Raw genomic sequence first — 14,014 nt, 5'->3', positions numbered from 1 at the left:
GGATGGGGACCTCATTCCTTGAGACCCAGAAACTGGGTCTGAGGGGCCAGTGCTCCTGCCCGGCCAGCTACAGGGGCTGAGTCCACACTGAGCTCAGCCCCACATTCCCAGGCACATCTTCTGTCCCTCTCTCTGGTCCTCCATCCGGGCACCAGTGGCAGCTCCAGCCCCCACCCCCGCACCCCCCACAAGGTGTTTACTGGGCTCTCTCCAGCTGCTCATCCACCACTCCTTGATGGCCAGTTCTTCCCTGTTCTCAGACTCACTCCCTGCCTTGCCTTGTTCTGTCCTGGCGGTTCTCAAACATCAGGGAGCATCAGGACACCTGGAGGGCTGGCTGAAGGGTGCTCGCCCCGCCCCTGGTGTTTCTGGGAAGGGTAGATCCGGGCGTGGCCCAAAATATGCATTTCTAACGATGTTTTTTTGGTCAAGCTGAGCTACTGTCCCTTTACCCCACTCGGAGAACCACCGCTCTGCCTCCGTGGTTCTCACCCTTGGACGCACAGTACAATGAATAATGTGGAGAGTGTTACGAGGTCCTGAGGTCCGGTCTCCTCCCGCTCACCCACATCTGGGGTGCAGCCGAGGCAGTGGGATATTTTAAAGACCCCCTCCCTGATTGTGCTGGGTGGCCCAATGCAGGACTCCCGCTCTGCCTCTCCCCGGCTCACCCCTCTGGACCCCTGTGGGTGCCGCCGAGCCCCTACCTGCCCCTACTGATGTCTAAGCAACACACTGATGTCTAAGCTGCACAGTGCGGTTCCCTAGCGAGCATGGAAAACCTGCAGCTGCCTGGGCCCCACCCCGACAGGTTCTGACACAGGGGCCGTGGGCGTCTTTGTGTCTGATTTTTAGAGCTCTGCTGGTGGCTCCGGTGTGCAGCCTGGGCAGGAGGCTACACCTGCAGGTGTGACTCGCACTCACTGCCGAGTTCACCTGCCTGCTTTTCACCAGTATCCATGTGCTCAGAGCTTAGAGTGCCTCCCCGTTGCTCACGAAGACAGTGCCAAAGCCCTCCAGACCGTGCCTGCCATGGGACCCCCCCCCCCCCCGCCTCCTTCTCTCACAGCAATCTCTCCAGCTCTTCCCCACTTGCACCCTTTGCAGATCAGCTCCCTGTCTGCCTCCTCACTAATTCCTCCTTCCGGCTCCATGCCTTTGCTGAGGCCAGTGGGGGTCCCAGCCCAGCAGTGGCAAGGAAGGCAGCACCTGAAATTTGTGAGAAGTGGAAATTCACAGGCCCCAAATCAGGGAGTCCTGGCGGTGGGCAGCAGCCTCTGGCTTAACAAAGCATCCAGGTCCTTCCGATGCACGCTAAGGACAGAGCTCAGCATATAAAACCACTTCCTCCAGACGGACTCCCTCCTCTTCTAGCTCCTGTTCCTTTGTTCCTAAACCAGTACAAAGCTCCCCTTCTTGGGGCACCCTTCCTGGCTTGGCCTCATCTGCTGGTGCTCACTCAGATTCCACCCTGGGGTGCTCAGTGTTACCACCTCCCTTTGCTCTGGGAACTCATACTGTACTGGGGGACACCCTGACCCCGCTTCCGTCAACCTAGACGGCACCCTGGCCTGGGCTTTTATCCTCACTCTGGGGCCAACAAGCTGTGCAACCTTGGGTGACTCACTCAACCTCTCTGAAGTCCATCTCCTCTGGAGGGGTTTCCAAGCTCCAGTGTTTCCTCATCTCCACCCTATGGCCCGTGGGAAGAGGATCACCCAGACGACAGGGTGAGGAAAAGCTGCTCAAACCCGGCGGCCTCTTGAGCACCCACTGTCCCTGCTCTGTTGTGGGTTTACACTGCCCGAGGCACGCTCAGGGGCCTCGTGGACTCCCAGCATTCCACGGTAACCACAGAGGATGATTCTGTGCTGCTTCTGAACCGTGCCTGGGAAAGAGTAGGTGTCCGGTAATTGTGTGCTGTGCTGTTGTTAATATCGGCCCCTGTTTGTACACTGACGGGATAATCTCCGAGACTCGGTTCGAAGTGACAAAACCCCACCCAGAGCAATGCGTGTAGTGCGCTGCCGTTTGTGTCAGGGAGGGGAGCCACAGATACGTAGAGCTCATGGTACTTGCGTGGATTTGGTGGGGAAGAGACCCCTGGACGGGGTGTGGTGGTGGCCTCCAGAGAAGGTTCTCCAGTGGTTGGGACAGGGAGACAGCAGTGTGCCCTTTACACTTTTGAACTATGTGAAAATTTTCCATGTCTATATTTATCACGTCTTCCCATTTTCTGTGTTAGGAAGATAAAAACTGACAGTGCTTGGGGTCCTTTTCTACAGGGGTGTGGTCTAGGCTCCTGGGAGGACATAGGGATGTGGCCCATCCCCCTCCCCCCCCAGCACTACGCCTCTCCCCGACCTCCCTCTGCGTGAGGACGGAGTGCTAGCGTCCAGGAGTGTACGTGGTCCTCTGCTTCCCTCTCCTTTCTCTGGGTGTGGGGCCCATCAGACACGAAAGGGGCTGTTCCTCTGGAGCAGGGTGTGCTCCTGGGGTCCACTCAGCCCCTCTCCCTCACCCGGACCTCCAATCTCACCATCTTTTCTTTCCCGTTCCTTCCTCCTCTCCGTACCTTTCCGGCTCCTTCTCTGTCTCCATACCCTTTGACTGACCGACTCCCACTGACAGAACTTGGTAAGTGAGCCCGGGCGGGGCAGGGGCTGGGGAGGATGGTGGGCATCATGGGGAAGGGGTTGCAGAGGGGCCGTTGCTCCACCTGTCCAGCCAGAGGGCAGCCCGCCCCCACCTCCTCGGGCCTCTGGACCTCCGGGTCCTGTGGTGGAGGGAGCGGTGTTCGTGTCACCTGCTCAGAGCTGTCACACTCTGCCGGTTTGGGCTATTAGTGCCCCTTCGGGCATTTAATTGGGCCTCCGTCTGACGGATGGATTCCATGCCAGGGAGAACTGAGGACTCCACACGCTGACAGGGCCGAGGGAGCACTGCCCGCACCGTCTGCAGGAGCCAATCTGGGTGGGGGCTCTGGAGGCCCTGCTGCTGGTCTGGACCCCAAGATTGGCAGTGCTCCTGATTTGCCAATTTGTAATTACAAATAGAAAAAATTTAAGAGAGTGAGGGGTAAATGGAAACATTAATATGCATTCATTCCCCAAACGTATTCGACCACCTGTGGGACAGGTCCAGGGTTGGAAGAATCTCGTGAACTCTCAGGCTTCACGGTGGGGGGGGGGGGCATCCTTTCCAGCCATGCCAGGACCATCCCCTTCTGACCATGGAAAGGCTTCCAGATGGCCTGGCTGCCCCCCTCACAGCAGGAACGGGTTCTGGAAGGGATCCCTGGGCAACCAAGAGGAGAGGCATGCTTTGCCAGCCCTCGGTTCCAAAGAAACGCGTACACACAGGGGCTGTGCTGGGCACTGGGCCGGGGGAGCAGCCTGGGCAGGAGGACATTCCCTGCTGGTGCTCCCAGCCCAGGTCTGTCACCCAGTGAGCATCTGCAGTAAAGGGTCAGGAGAGGCTCTCCACAGGTTGGTGACAAACCACAAGCCTGTCTGCCTAGGTTGAAGGAGGCTTATTTGGGGGTAATTACCCCCCCCGGGGGAGTTGACTCCATCTCTGAGCAGGCCAGACTCTGGGGAGTCCGTAAGCCGTGTCCCCCCCTTCAGCAGCGGCTCTTTGGATCTGAGGTCTCGGGTAGCATGGAGACCTCACACCCTTTACGTCAGAACGAGCTAAGTGGCGTCTGAGGGCTCTGAGCTCGGGCCCTGTTAGAATGATCAGAAACACCTGACCGGGAGGGAGGTGCACTACCCCCCAACCTGCAACCGTGGATTTCCTCTACTGGGCCGCAGCAGAGCCCGTGGAGGACACGGCAGCTCTGAGCTACCCGGGATCCAGTGTCCTCCGGGCCACCACTAGCTGGCCACAGTGTGGGGCCCACGGGGGTTCACTTTGCCATTCAGCTGCTCGGGTTACTCCCATTCCATGTGTAAGGAAGCCAGTGTTCTCCCAGATTGATACCTCGGCGGGGGGGGGGGGGGGCTGGGGAGGGGAAGAAGCCGTGTCCTGCTCTGTGTTTCATGCCCTCTCCTGCCCAAGCCTGCCTGGGACACATACTTGCTTCTCTCCCTTCCCTTCCCCTCTGGCCCTCTTTCCTGTCTCCCTGCTGTGTCGTGCAGCTGCAGATCCCCCCCCCCCCCAGTTGAGGTCACTGGGACTGAGGAAGGGAGCACAAGGTGGGACGTGAATTGAACCATCTGGAAGGGATATTTGGGGCATCTGAAGGGATAACAAAGGCAAAAAGGACTGATGGAGACTTCCAGTGGGCCCAGACTGGAGGAGGCAGGGTCTGAGAGCCAGGCCAGGGTGACCCAGAGGAGGCCAGACCACACTGGGGTGGGGTGCAGGCAAGCCCTGCTCTGGACCCTGCCCCTCCTCTCTGTCCACCAAAGCCACTCTGCTCTGGACCCTCGGCCTCCTGAGCCCTTTCTGACTGGTTTCTTCTCTGTTCTGCCCCAGGGCCTGAACAGCATGTTCGAGGTGTACCTGGTGGGGAACAATTCCCAGCACTTCATCATCTCCCCCACCTCTGTCCAAGGGAAAGCAGACATTCGCATCCGGGTGGCTGTCCCCCTGGACTATGAGACTGTGGACCGCTACGATTTTGATGTAAGGCCCCCTCAATATTTCTTTGCCGGGTGGGAGGGTTTCAAGGGAGGCAGAGGGGAACACCCTCTCCTTAAACTCCCCCTTCTGCCTCTCTCCAGTCCTCCCCTGTGGATCCGACTCCAGGAAGCCCACTGAGCCCATGGCAGAGGCTGGGCCGAGCCTCCCCTTTTTAAGGAGGACAAAGAAGTGTTTGGGAAATGAGCAGCACAGCCCCGAAACCCATAAGGAGCCTCACTGCCCAGCCCCTGCCAGCCCAGCCCCCAGCAGAATCCATGGCCACCCTGGCTTCGGAGCACTGCTGGAGAGACTCCCAGCAGCACACACCTGGGATGGGCAGTGACTCAGACAGGAACTCTGGGTTAGGACCTGCAAAGACCCCAGGGGGACTTAGGGGGACAAGGCTCTGGGAGCATGTGAGAGCTCACCTGATCCCCCGCTCTGCACACCCAGCTCTTCGCCAACGAGAGTGTGCCTGACCATGTGGGCTATGCCAAGGTGAAGATCGCCCTCATCAACGAGAACGACAACCGGCCCGTCTTCAGCCGGCCACTGTACAACGTCAGCTTGCATGAGAACGTCACCGTGGGGACCTCTGTGCTGACAGTCCTGGTGAGTCCCGCTCTTCTGCAGGGCCACCGAGCTCTGGGGAAGTCCATGGGGAGGCAGCCAGAGGGACTGGTCCACGAAACCTGGGCAGTCAGGGAAGGGGGTGCTCCTGAGCCCCCAGAAGCTGTGGTGTTTGTATATTAAAGCAGCTGGATTCTTTATGATGGGACTTCCATGGTCTGGGCAACAATGTGGAAAGAGGACCAACCGCGGGGAGGAGGGGATTGGGCCGAGGACACTGGCTTTCTGCCTTGTCTCTGAGAGGCACTGAGCCTAGGTGGGCCAGGAGCCCTGGAAGTGTCCTCTAATCAGGATAGAGGCCAGCCGTCTCTGAGGAGGGCCACCCTCCCTCTAAGCACCAGGGAAGAATGGGCTCCTTGAGGGTGCCTGGCCATCCCCAGCTCCTCTTGGCTGGGCCTTTGACAGGGGGCCCTCCCAGTGTCCGTTTGTATCAGTCGGTACTCTTGATGGCAAGGGACACAAACCCTTAAATCAAAGTGTGACACAAGCTCAGCTCTTACCGGTATAGGTGCTCAGTAAATGTGACGGAGTTGAGCTCTCTGCGCATTCTGAGGGCCTCGGGGTCCTCGCTTCCATTTCTTGCTCCATCCTTACTCCAAGCCAAGACCTTGCCTGCTGATCCCAGGCCCCCTACTCCGAAGTGTGTTTACTGTACCGACAGATGGTGTGAAGGCGTCCTGAGCCCCAGGCCTTTCCCATCTGACAGTTATTAATACTTCAAACAGATGTTTAGCTAGGCGGGCCAACAGACATAAACACCAAGTCTGCTGTGGCTGCTTTCCTCCCCGCTGCTTCCCTAGACTGTGGCCCCCCTGGCTTCCACCAAGGTGTTCCTTGTAATTAGTCACCTGGTGCTTGGGGGCCCCCCCATGGACCCTCTTGCAGCCTCTAGGGGCCCAGCCAGAGAGCAAGTGCCAGAGGCTTTGGCCTTCTGGACCCAAAGTGAGTCCGCAGGACCCCTTCCCCCCAGCTATCTTCAAATATCAGGGTGAAGGACAGCCAAGCACCTGTGCTTCAGGGCCCACATGGCAACGAATTTGGGTGTCAGGCTTGGTGGGTGTCCAGGGATTCCTCCCCGCTATTCTTGCTGGGGACGGAGGTCTCACTTTGCAGTCGCAAGCTCCCGTGGCCCTGGGGAAGGTTTGCGGAACCTAGGGAACAGGGGTGGGGTGTGAAGGGTCAGAAGGCACACCTCTTGGCTGGTGGTGGCCAGTTGCTGCTGCCAAGGACAATGCGTGAGGCCCAGTCTCCTCTGGGGCTACCACTGGAGAGCAGGTCCTCAAACCAGGTTTTCTCAAGCGCTAGAGGAGTTCCTGGGCCTGCATGGACCCCTGCCTGCTGCCCACAACCCCTTCTCCAGTTCCTCTCCGGGTGTTTAACAGATGCATTTAGCCTCCTGAGTGTCTCTGCCCAGGGCTGGCTCATTTGGTCAGCCTCCAGTTCCTGAGTCTGTCTAAGCCTTGCCCACCTCCTTCTCACCCCCTGCCCCCAGGGTTGTGGGACTGTGCAGATATGAGGGGCCATTTTACCCAGTAATAAGCTCCAGGGCCAGGACTGTGTGCCTGCGGGAGCCCAGGACCTCTGGGGAAACCGTGGGCCCTGCTTTCCTCGCTTCAGCTGTGTGCTGGTCCATCCACGTGGCCTCTGAGGGCCTCCATTTCCTTGTCTGCAAAGTGGGTGTGAGGCCCCCCAAGGCTGCTGTCAAGAGGTGTGAATGTTGGCGAAGGCATCCCCTGGGCAACCCTACTTACCCACCATCCTCTCCCAGCCTCCCCCAGGGCGCTTCCAGAGCCCTAGCAGGGAGTGTTTCGTGGCCACACCCGGCGCCCTGCCCAGCCTGACCTGGCCGCCCCCCACACCCTGCCATTTCCAGGGGTCAGCCTGCTCTTTCCACCTCCTTTGCTGCAGGAGGAGCTGAAGTTATAGCTGCCTGCTCAGGGACTGTGAAATTCCTTCTCCATGACCTTTTCTAGGATGTTATTAAAATGTTTCATGGGCAGTTGTGTCAGGAAAAAAAATTATGAAGAAAAAGGAAAATGTTTTAATTTGCACCGATGGCTGGGGCAGAGCCTGCTGTGAGGGGCGTCCCCAGCCCCCACCCTGGCCCTGGCCTGGTTCTGTGGGCTCGCCACCCATCCTAGAGGGAGGCAGCAGCTTGAAAGCTGGGTGGGGAAGCTGGGAGAGGAGGGGCCATCACCTCCAGCCTGGTCTCCCAGCCAGGTGGAAGGGCTGGACCCTTGTACCTCCCCGCTCCCTGGACCTCCCCCAGCCCAGGTTTTGAGGCCCCTACAGCCCCCCAGTTACAGCAAAAGGGGTGCCCACTGGTGGAGGGGCAAGAGTGCGGACCCAGGGTGCAGAGGCTTGACCTTGAGCACCTCTGCTCCCGGCCAACCTTGGGTGACTAGGGCAGAAGCTGCTTCTCTTCTTGCACCTAATCTGTAAAATGAACAAGATGGACTAAGATGTGTCCCCAGTCCCTTCCAGACCTCGTGCCTTGGGCAGTCACGCCCCGAGCTGACCTCTGAGGGCGCCGCTGCCACTGCGGTAATCGTTTCCGCGGTGTCCCTGGTGAGCCCTGGTTGGAAACCGGCACCTCACGCGCGGTTTCTAACCCCCGCACAAGCAGTCCTTCTCGTCTTATAGTTGAGGAAACGGAGGCTCAGGTTAAGTGCTGTACCGCTTGCTCAGGGCCCCCAGGCTAGCAAGCAATTGAGCTGAAATTCACCAGAAGCCGCCTGACCCCAAGCCACAGGCTCTTAGCCACCGTGGCTGCCCGGCCAGAAGGTTCTGTGTTGGACTGCTGAGCCTGTCCTTTCAGTAGCGCTCAGAGCTGAGGTGTAAGAGAGGTGCTAGGGAGCGCTCTTTGCAGGACCCGGTGGACAGGCCTTGTATCTCTGGGTGACACACGAGTCTCTGGCACCATCAGGTGAATTTCCGGTTCCGTAGGTCCCCCAGCCCCTGGAGGGTCAGAGCTGGGGGAGCTCCTCTCACTGATGAGAAGACCAAGTCAGGGAGACTGGAGCACTTCGCCTAGGGAAGCACAGACCCCAAGGCAGCCCAGCGCTGTCTTCATGAGGAGAGTCTTGCTGGAAGGCAGGAGGACGCAGGACAGACATCGGAGCCAGTCCTCTGAAGGGTGACCACTCAGGGGAGGGATGTGCAGGGGCACATGCACCCACATATGTTTGGGGGGCACATGAGGTATGCTTGTGGGGCATGTCTGTGCGCCATGGAGGCGTGCTCTCGTATCCATACACGCACGTGTGTATGCGGCTCCATGCGCTCAGGGGCGTGTGTATATAACACGTGTCTGTGTCCGTGAACACGTAAAACTTCCTGTATCCTGCTGGTGGCACCCCATCCTCTAGGCTGTGTGGTTTGTCACCCTCTCCTATCCCTGGCTGCTCTGATTTTCACCTTCCCATCCTGCCTCCTGCCCTGACAAGAGTCAGGCGGCAGGAGGTGGGGTGTCTTCTTCCTGGGCTTGGGGCAGCTCTGCAGCCTGTCCAATTGGAACCTGGCACCTAGCAGTTTTCCTGGGCAGTGAGAAAGCAATCCGACCATTCATTCATCTAACAAATGTGTTTTGAATACCTAGTGTATGCTAGGCATGTGGCCGTGAGGACTGTAGTGATGTGAGTCTTGCCCTCGTGAAGTTTACAGTCTCCTGGGAAAGGCTGAGGTTAATACTAAGAAATGAATCTTTATTATTTGCCATGATGGAGAGATCAGGGAAGGATGAAAACCTGTAACAGGACATCTGACCTTGACTGGAGTGAGGGAAGGCTTCCTTGAGGAAGTAGCAATTGCATAGGCCTTAACAGGTGAGTGATGGAAGGGAAGCACATTGGACAAAGAGGGAATAGCATGTGCAAAGGCCCTGTGGCTGAAATATAGAGAGGGGGATGTGCTCTGTAGGGAGGTGGAGTTCCATTCCTATGATATGGGTAGGATTCAGCTCGCTCTCTCCCTCCTGAATTGCTACCCATCCCAAATATAATCATTGGGCTGCTATTCTGATAGTGAAGAAATCCTGTATCAAACCATCTCCATTCTCATACCTGTTCCATCGTGGTGGCCTATGGCAGGCATTTGGGAGACCCCTGAGAGAGGCTGTACCTGGGATATGCAATGAGCCAGCCCAGCCTCCTGCAATAGGGAGCTCATGTCCCGGATTTATTAGCTCCATCAGAGAGGGACGCAGAGAAGGAACAGCTGCCGGGAAGGAGGTTATTCCTAGGGCAGAGCTTACTGCCCTCCGGGACCTTCTGTCCCTGCTCCAGAGAGCTAGGGCACAGCAGGAACGGGCAGAAGATGGACTGTCAGACAAGACAGGATTCTTCTCTAGGCATAGAAATCAAAGCAAGAAGGAGAGGCATGTAAGCACCCCGACTGGGTAGGCATGGGCCCAGTTTGCTCAGCCTGGGGGCAGAGTGCTACCCCTTGGCTCCAGGGTGGCCTTGTTGGGGCTGACAGGCATGGTTCCTCTCTCTCCTCCCTGCTGCTTTTCCCAGCCTGTCCTTAGGAGACTGGTAATGTCTTGGGCAGGGTCGTGAATCCGGTTCTGCTGTGGGCTGGCCACTCCTTCTCCAGGTTTGACTTCCTTCCCATGAGGTGAGGAAAGTCGCACCTGCCCAGCACACGTGGCCAGGTTGCTGGGAGACCCCAGTGGGGGTCAAGGGCTTACAGTGGTCCACAGTGGTTTTTATTATGAGTGGCCTTCAGGGACCCTGATCCGGCTGCCCTCTTCCCCTTCAGCCTGTGTGCAAGCCCAGCTCTGCTGAGATGGGCCCTTGACAGGCCCCTGAGCCTGTGTCGTCCCCGACCTGGGGAGGCACGCTGAGAGGTCCTGCCCGGGAGGGCTGCTGTGAGATTGGAGTGGGACAGCGTGGGAGGGCACTCAGCGCTGAGCCCGGCCAGCAGCCTACTCAGAGGGTGTGCGTGCGGCCTGGGCATGTGCTCAGGGACCTGGATTCAGAAGGCCCCGTACTTGGCCTGATGTGCTGCTGTCACTGTCTTGAAATTCTTAATTTTTGAACAAGGGGCCCTGTGTGCTTACTTGAGCTGGGCCCTGCAAATTACAGAGCTTGTCCTGGCTGTAGCAGCCCACAGGCATGCCCTTCTCTGCTGGTTTCGTGCGGTCCCACGCTCAGCACACGCTAGGTTCAGGCTTGCTTTGTGGCGTGCTCTGAGCGAGGACCCTCAGAGCTGGGTTTCTGTGGCATCAGAAACCACCCGAACTTGGCTGCATGAAGCAACAGCCGTTTTCTGACCCTCATGGGTTGGGTAGGTCAGGAATTGGACAGAGCTCAGCAAGGGGGCCCTTCTCTGTTCCTGCGGGTGTGGGGGTGACCCCAGCAGCTGGAGGCGTCTCTCTCCCTTGTCTGGAGCCACCGAAGGACTGGCTCAGCCTGACTGTCACGAGCACCCACACAGGGCCTCTCCCCACAGGGTAGGCATCGCAGACACAGGCGTTCGGAGCCGGAGACCCTCAGCGGAGGCCTCTGGGGAAAGAGAGTCCCAAGAGAACCAGGTGGAAGCTGTGTGGCCATTTCTGACCTAGCCTCAAATTCACATAGTCCTTGACACTGAATTCTGCTTGTTATAGGGAGTCACCAAAGCAAGTTCACGTCAAGGGCAGGGGATGGAGACACCCCCAGCTCTCAATGGAAGGAAGGTCAAGGCATTTACACAAATGTAGATGTCTTGGAACCATAAGAGCTCCAGTTCAGTAACCCTTCTTCCCAGCTCCCCTGTGTGCCCTGCACCTCCTTTTCCCTGGCTCTTCTCACCACTCAGGGATTTTGTGGCTCGTGTCCTTTCCTCCCTGCTGCACTGGAAACTTCCCTAGGGCAAGCAGAGTCTGGGGATGCAGACCCCTCACCTAGGAACAAAGATAGGGGGCTGTGAGGTACGATGGCCACCAGATTCCAGGATCCCCCGGGGCCTCCTTGTCCTAATCAGGTCATGTGGTTGCAAGGTCAAGGCTGAAATGCACCCAGCCCCTCTCAGCCTGGCTCTGTGGACAGGCGAACAGAAGCTGACCCTGCTTTTTTGGCTGCTGCTGGGCAGAGCTGGATGCCCTCTGTGAGCCCCTGCGTCTCCACCGCAGAAGCCTTACCTACCGTCCCTCCCAAAGCAGGACTCCATGCTCTCTGAGGCACAGGGGGCCCCCAGAGGCATTCAGTGGCTATTTATCAAGGGCCTAGAATGATGGCAGTGAGCAAGACGGACAAACATCCCTGTCCATTCCAGGGGCAGGAGATAGAGGATGAACAAGGAAGCAGAGTATGTCAAGTGGGGAGAAGTGTCATGGGGAAAAAGAGAAGTGGGCCGGCGGGGAGCGCCAGGGGTGGCAGTGTTACTGTGTGCTCTCAGGGGGTTAGGGGAGACAGACCTGTCCTAGAAGGTGACAGTGGATAGAGGCCTTAAGGACAGGAGAGGCGGGTAGAGTTTGGGAAAAGCTGCCCTAGGCTGAGGGAGTTGCAGGGAGAGACCGGGAGACAAAAGCCTGGGGGTGTAGGTGGAGGCAAGGTGGTCAGGAGGTGACTGGGCGAGGACAGGGAGCCCATCGGAGGGGACAGCCAGAGAAGTCTGATGGATCACTGTGGTTGCCATGTGGGGAATAGGCTGAGATGGGGGTGGGGAAGAGCGAGGGTGTGGAAGGCTCCAGGGTGGAGGCTGGCAGGGCAGGTGAGAGGTGATAGCGGTGCTCCTGCTTGGGTCTGGGCCATGGCTTCCCCATTCCCCCCAGGCCCCAGGGTCCATCATCCATCTTCATTTCCACCTGACTGCCAGGTGGGGCCTGCACCTTGGCAAGCACGGACGTGGACAGACACTGGGAAGGAGTCCTGCCTCAGCTTCTTACCAGCAGGTTGGCCTTGGGCTAATAACTTCCTTTCCCTGGCTTTCAGTTTTGTCCTCTATAAAACGGGGAGAAGGATCCCCATCTCGGCAGTGCTGCAGGACAGGGTATGGAAAGGCGGTGGTCCAGGGTCCCCGCATAGCCGAGGCTTTGGTATTAGTACCAGCAGCTACTGCACGCCAAGTGTCCAGGGCTCTCCACGCTGTTCTAGAACGGTGGCCCTCTCCCTGCTTCTGATAGCAGCCGTTCAAACTTGATTCTATCATCGTATAAAGCTGGGGACAGAAGTTGCCAAAATGAATTATTAGTAAGTCTGGGAGATAACATGACCCGACGAGCGGCCCTCATCCAGGTACATCAGCAAGACCCAATGGAGACAGGCAGGTCAAAGCAGAGAAGAGCCAAAGCTGGACTTCCCGACAGGCCTGGGCCACCTCTTCCACCTTCCCCTTCCTGAGAAGAGCCCCCTCCGCCCCCCACCTGGCGCTATCCCTCCCCACCCCCTCCTGACACCCTTCACAGCGGGCATCTTAATTGATCTCATTGTTCTCCGGTCCCTTGAGACGGAGACTCCAGCTGTGCTTAAACAGAACAAAATCTCTTCCAATTTCCCCACCGTTTAAAAGAAAATTGAATATCTGCAGCCTGGGGAGGGGAAGAGGGAGGTGAAACACACACATGTACCCCCGTCGCCCCAGCCCCCCTTGCAAGCTGGCCGGCCTTTGTAGGTTGTAGGCACACCCTCCCCCATTTGGGGCGTGTCCAGGCTGTACTTCTGGACCCCTTTAATCTACTCTCGGTTCATCTCCAGTTGGAGGGGCCGCCGCGGTGCCTACCAGGTGCCCGAGGAAGTGGAGCTGGCTGTGGTGATTGACGGGTCGGGTTCCTCCGTCTGTCAGGCCTCAGTGCTCCTCGGCTGTGTGTGTGTATCTCTTTGATCTAAATATCCGTAAAACCAAATTAGGATGGGGTGAGTAGGACAGGCACTAAGGAGAGACAGAGAGCACACAGCTGGCTGCCGCCTGCCCACCACCATCCAGAACTTCCGGAAGGAGCCCTTCATGGCAGGGTGGGTGTGAGGATGGAGAGTTGCGCCCCCCCCCCCCCAACCCCCCGCCACTGAAGTGATCGCCCTGGACCTTGTTTAAGGTCTAACCATTTTGGGTCATTCAGTCACTCAGCTACTTGACTTGTGGCAATTGATGGAAAGCCCCACTGCCTGTCAAGGCCTTGAACCTTCCCTAACTGGTACCTCCAGAATTCCCCATCCTTGAACACAGCAGCTCTGCCACTGACCTTTGCCCCTTGACCAGAAACTGAAAGGCCAGGCCTCGTGAGCGGGTGTTGTGAGTTTGGCAAATGATAAACCCTGAGTGGTAGGTTAGTCTCCTCTTCTGACAGTAACGGACGCCCAGAGACATCAGGAACCCGCCCCAGGTCGGCCAGCTAGTGAGCCCGCAAGCCAGGTTTCACACCTGGGTCTGTCCAACTCCAACACCCCCGGGGCCCCTCTCCTGTTTGCTGGTCTCCATCAAGTGCCCCCCACACACTGGGCCCCAGCCTCTTGCTGCAGTGGGGATACTCCAGAGTCCGGGCAGATGGCAGGGCGCGGGCCTGGGACACCAGAGCTGTTCCGTTACCGGCTGACCTTGAGCAGGTCCCTGGCTTCCGGGACCTTGGTGTCCTCATCTGTAAAATGAAGGGGTTGTGCTGAACACTTTCTAAGGCCCCCCGCGCTAACAACATGTGACTGCCTGCCGCCCAGAGAGCCCGGCCCCCCGCGCCCGGAGCCTGCGGCCCCCTGCACGCTGCCTGTCAGAGTCCGCCTTCTGTAGGTTAGCTACTGATTGTTCCTGCTCGAGCAGTTGCTCCCAGGACGCCGGAGCAGAGAAA

General features: G+C 58.1%; 1 protein-coding gene across 1 annotated transcript in view; it reads left to right on the top strand.

Moving 5' to 3' along the window:
- The window catches only part of CDH23 (cadherin related 23), a 403,304-nt gene that overhangs the window by 242,638 nt on the left and 146,652 nt on the right, over positions 1-14,014 (top strand). Inside the window, exons 12-13 of the mRNA XM_057308495.1 lie at positions 4,480-4,629; positions 5,080-5,238. Of these exons, the coding sequence (XP_057164478.1) occupies positions 4,480-4,629; positions 5,080-5,238 (309 nt within the window). The remainder of the gene's footprint in view (positions 1-4,479; positions 4,630-5,079; positions 5,239-14,014) is intronic.

This window comes from Ursus arctos, unplaced genomic scaffold, assembly GCF_023065955.2.
Source record: "Ursus arctos isolate Adak ecotype North America unplaced genomic scaffold, UrsArc2.0 scaffold_7, whole genome shotgun sequence".
Lineage (NCBI taxonomy): Eukaryota > Metazoa > Chordata > Mammalia > Carnivora > Ursidae > Ursus > Ursus arctos.
Note: the sequence above shows the minus strand (reverse complement) of the source record. Positions and strands in the feature narration are given on the sequence as shown.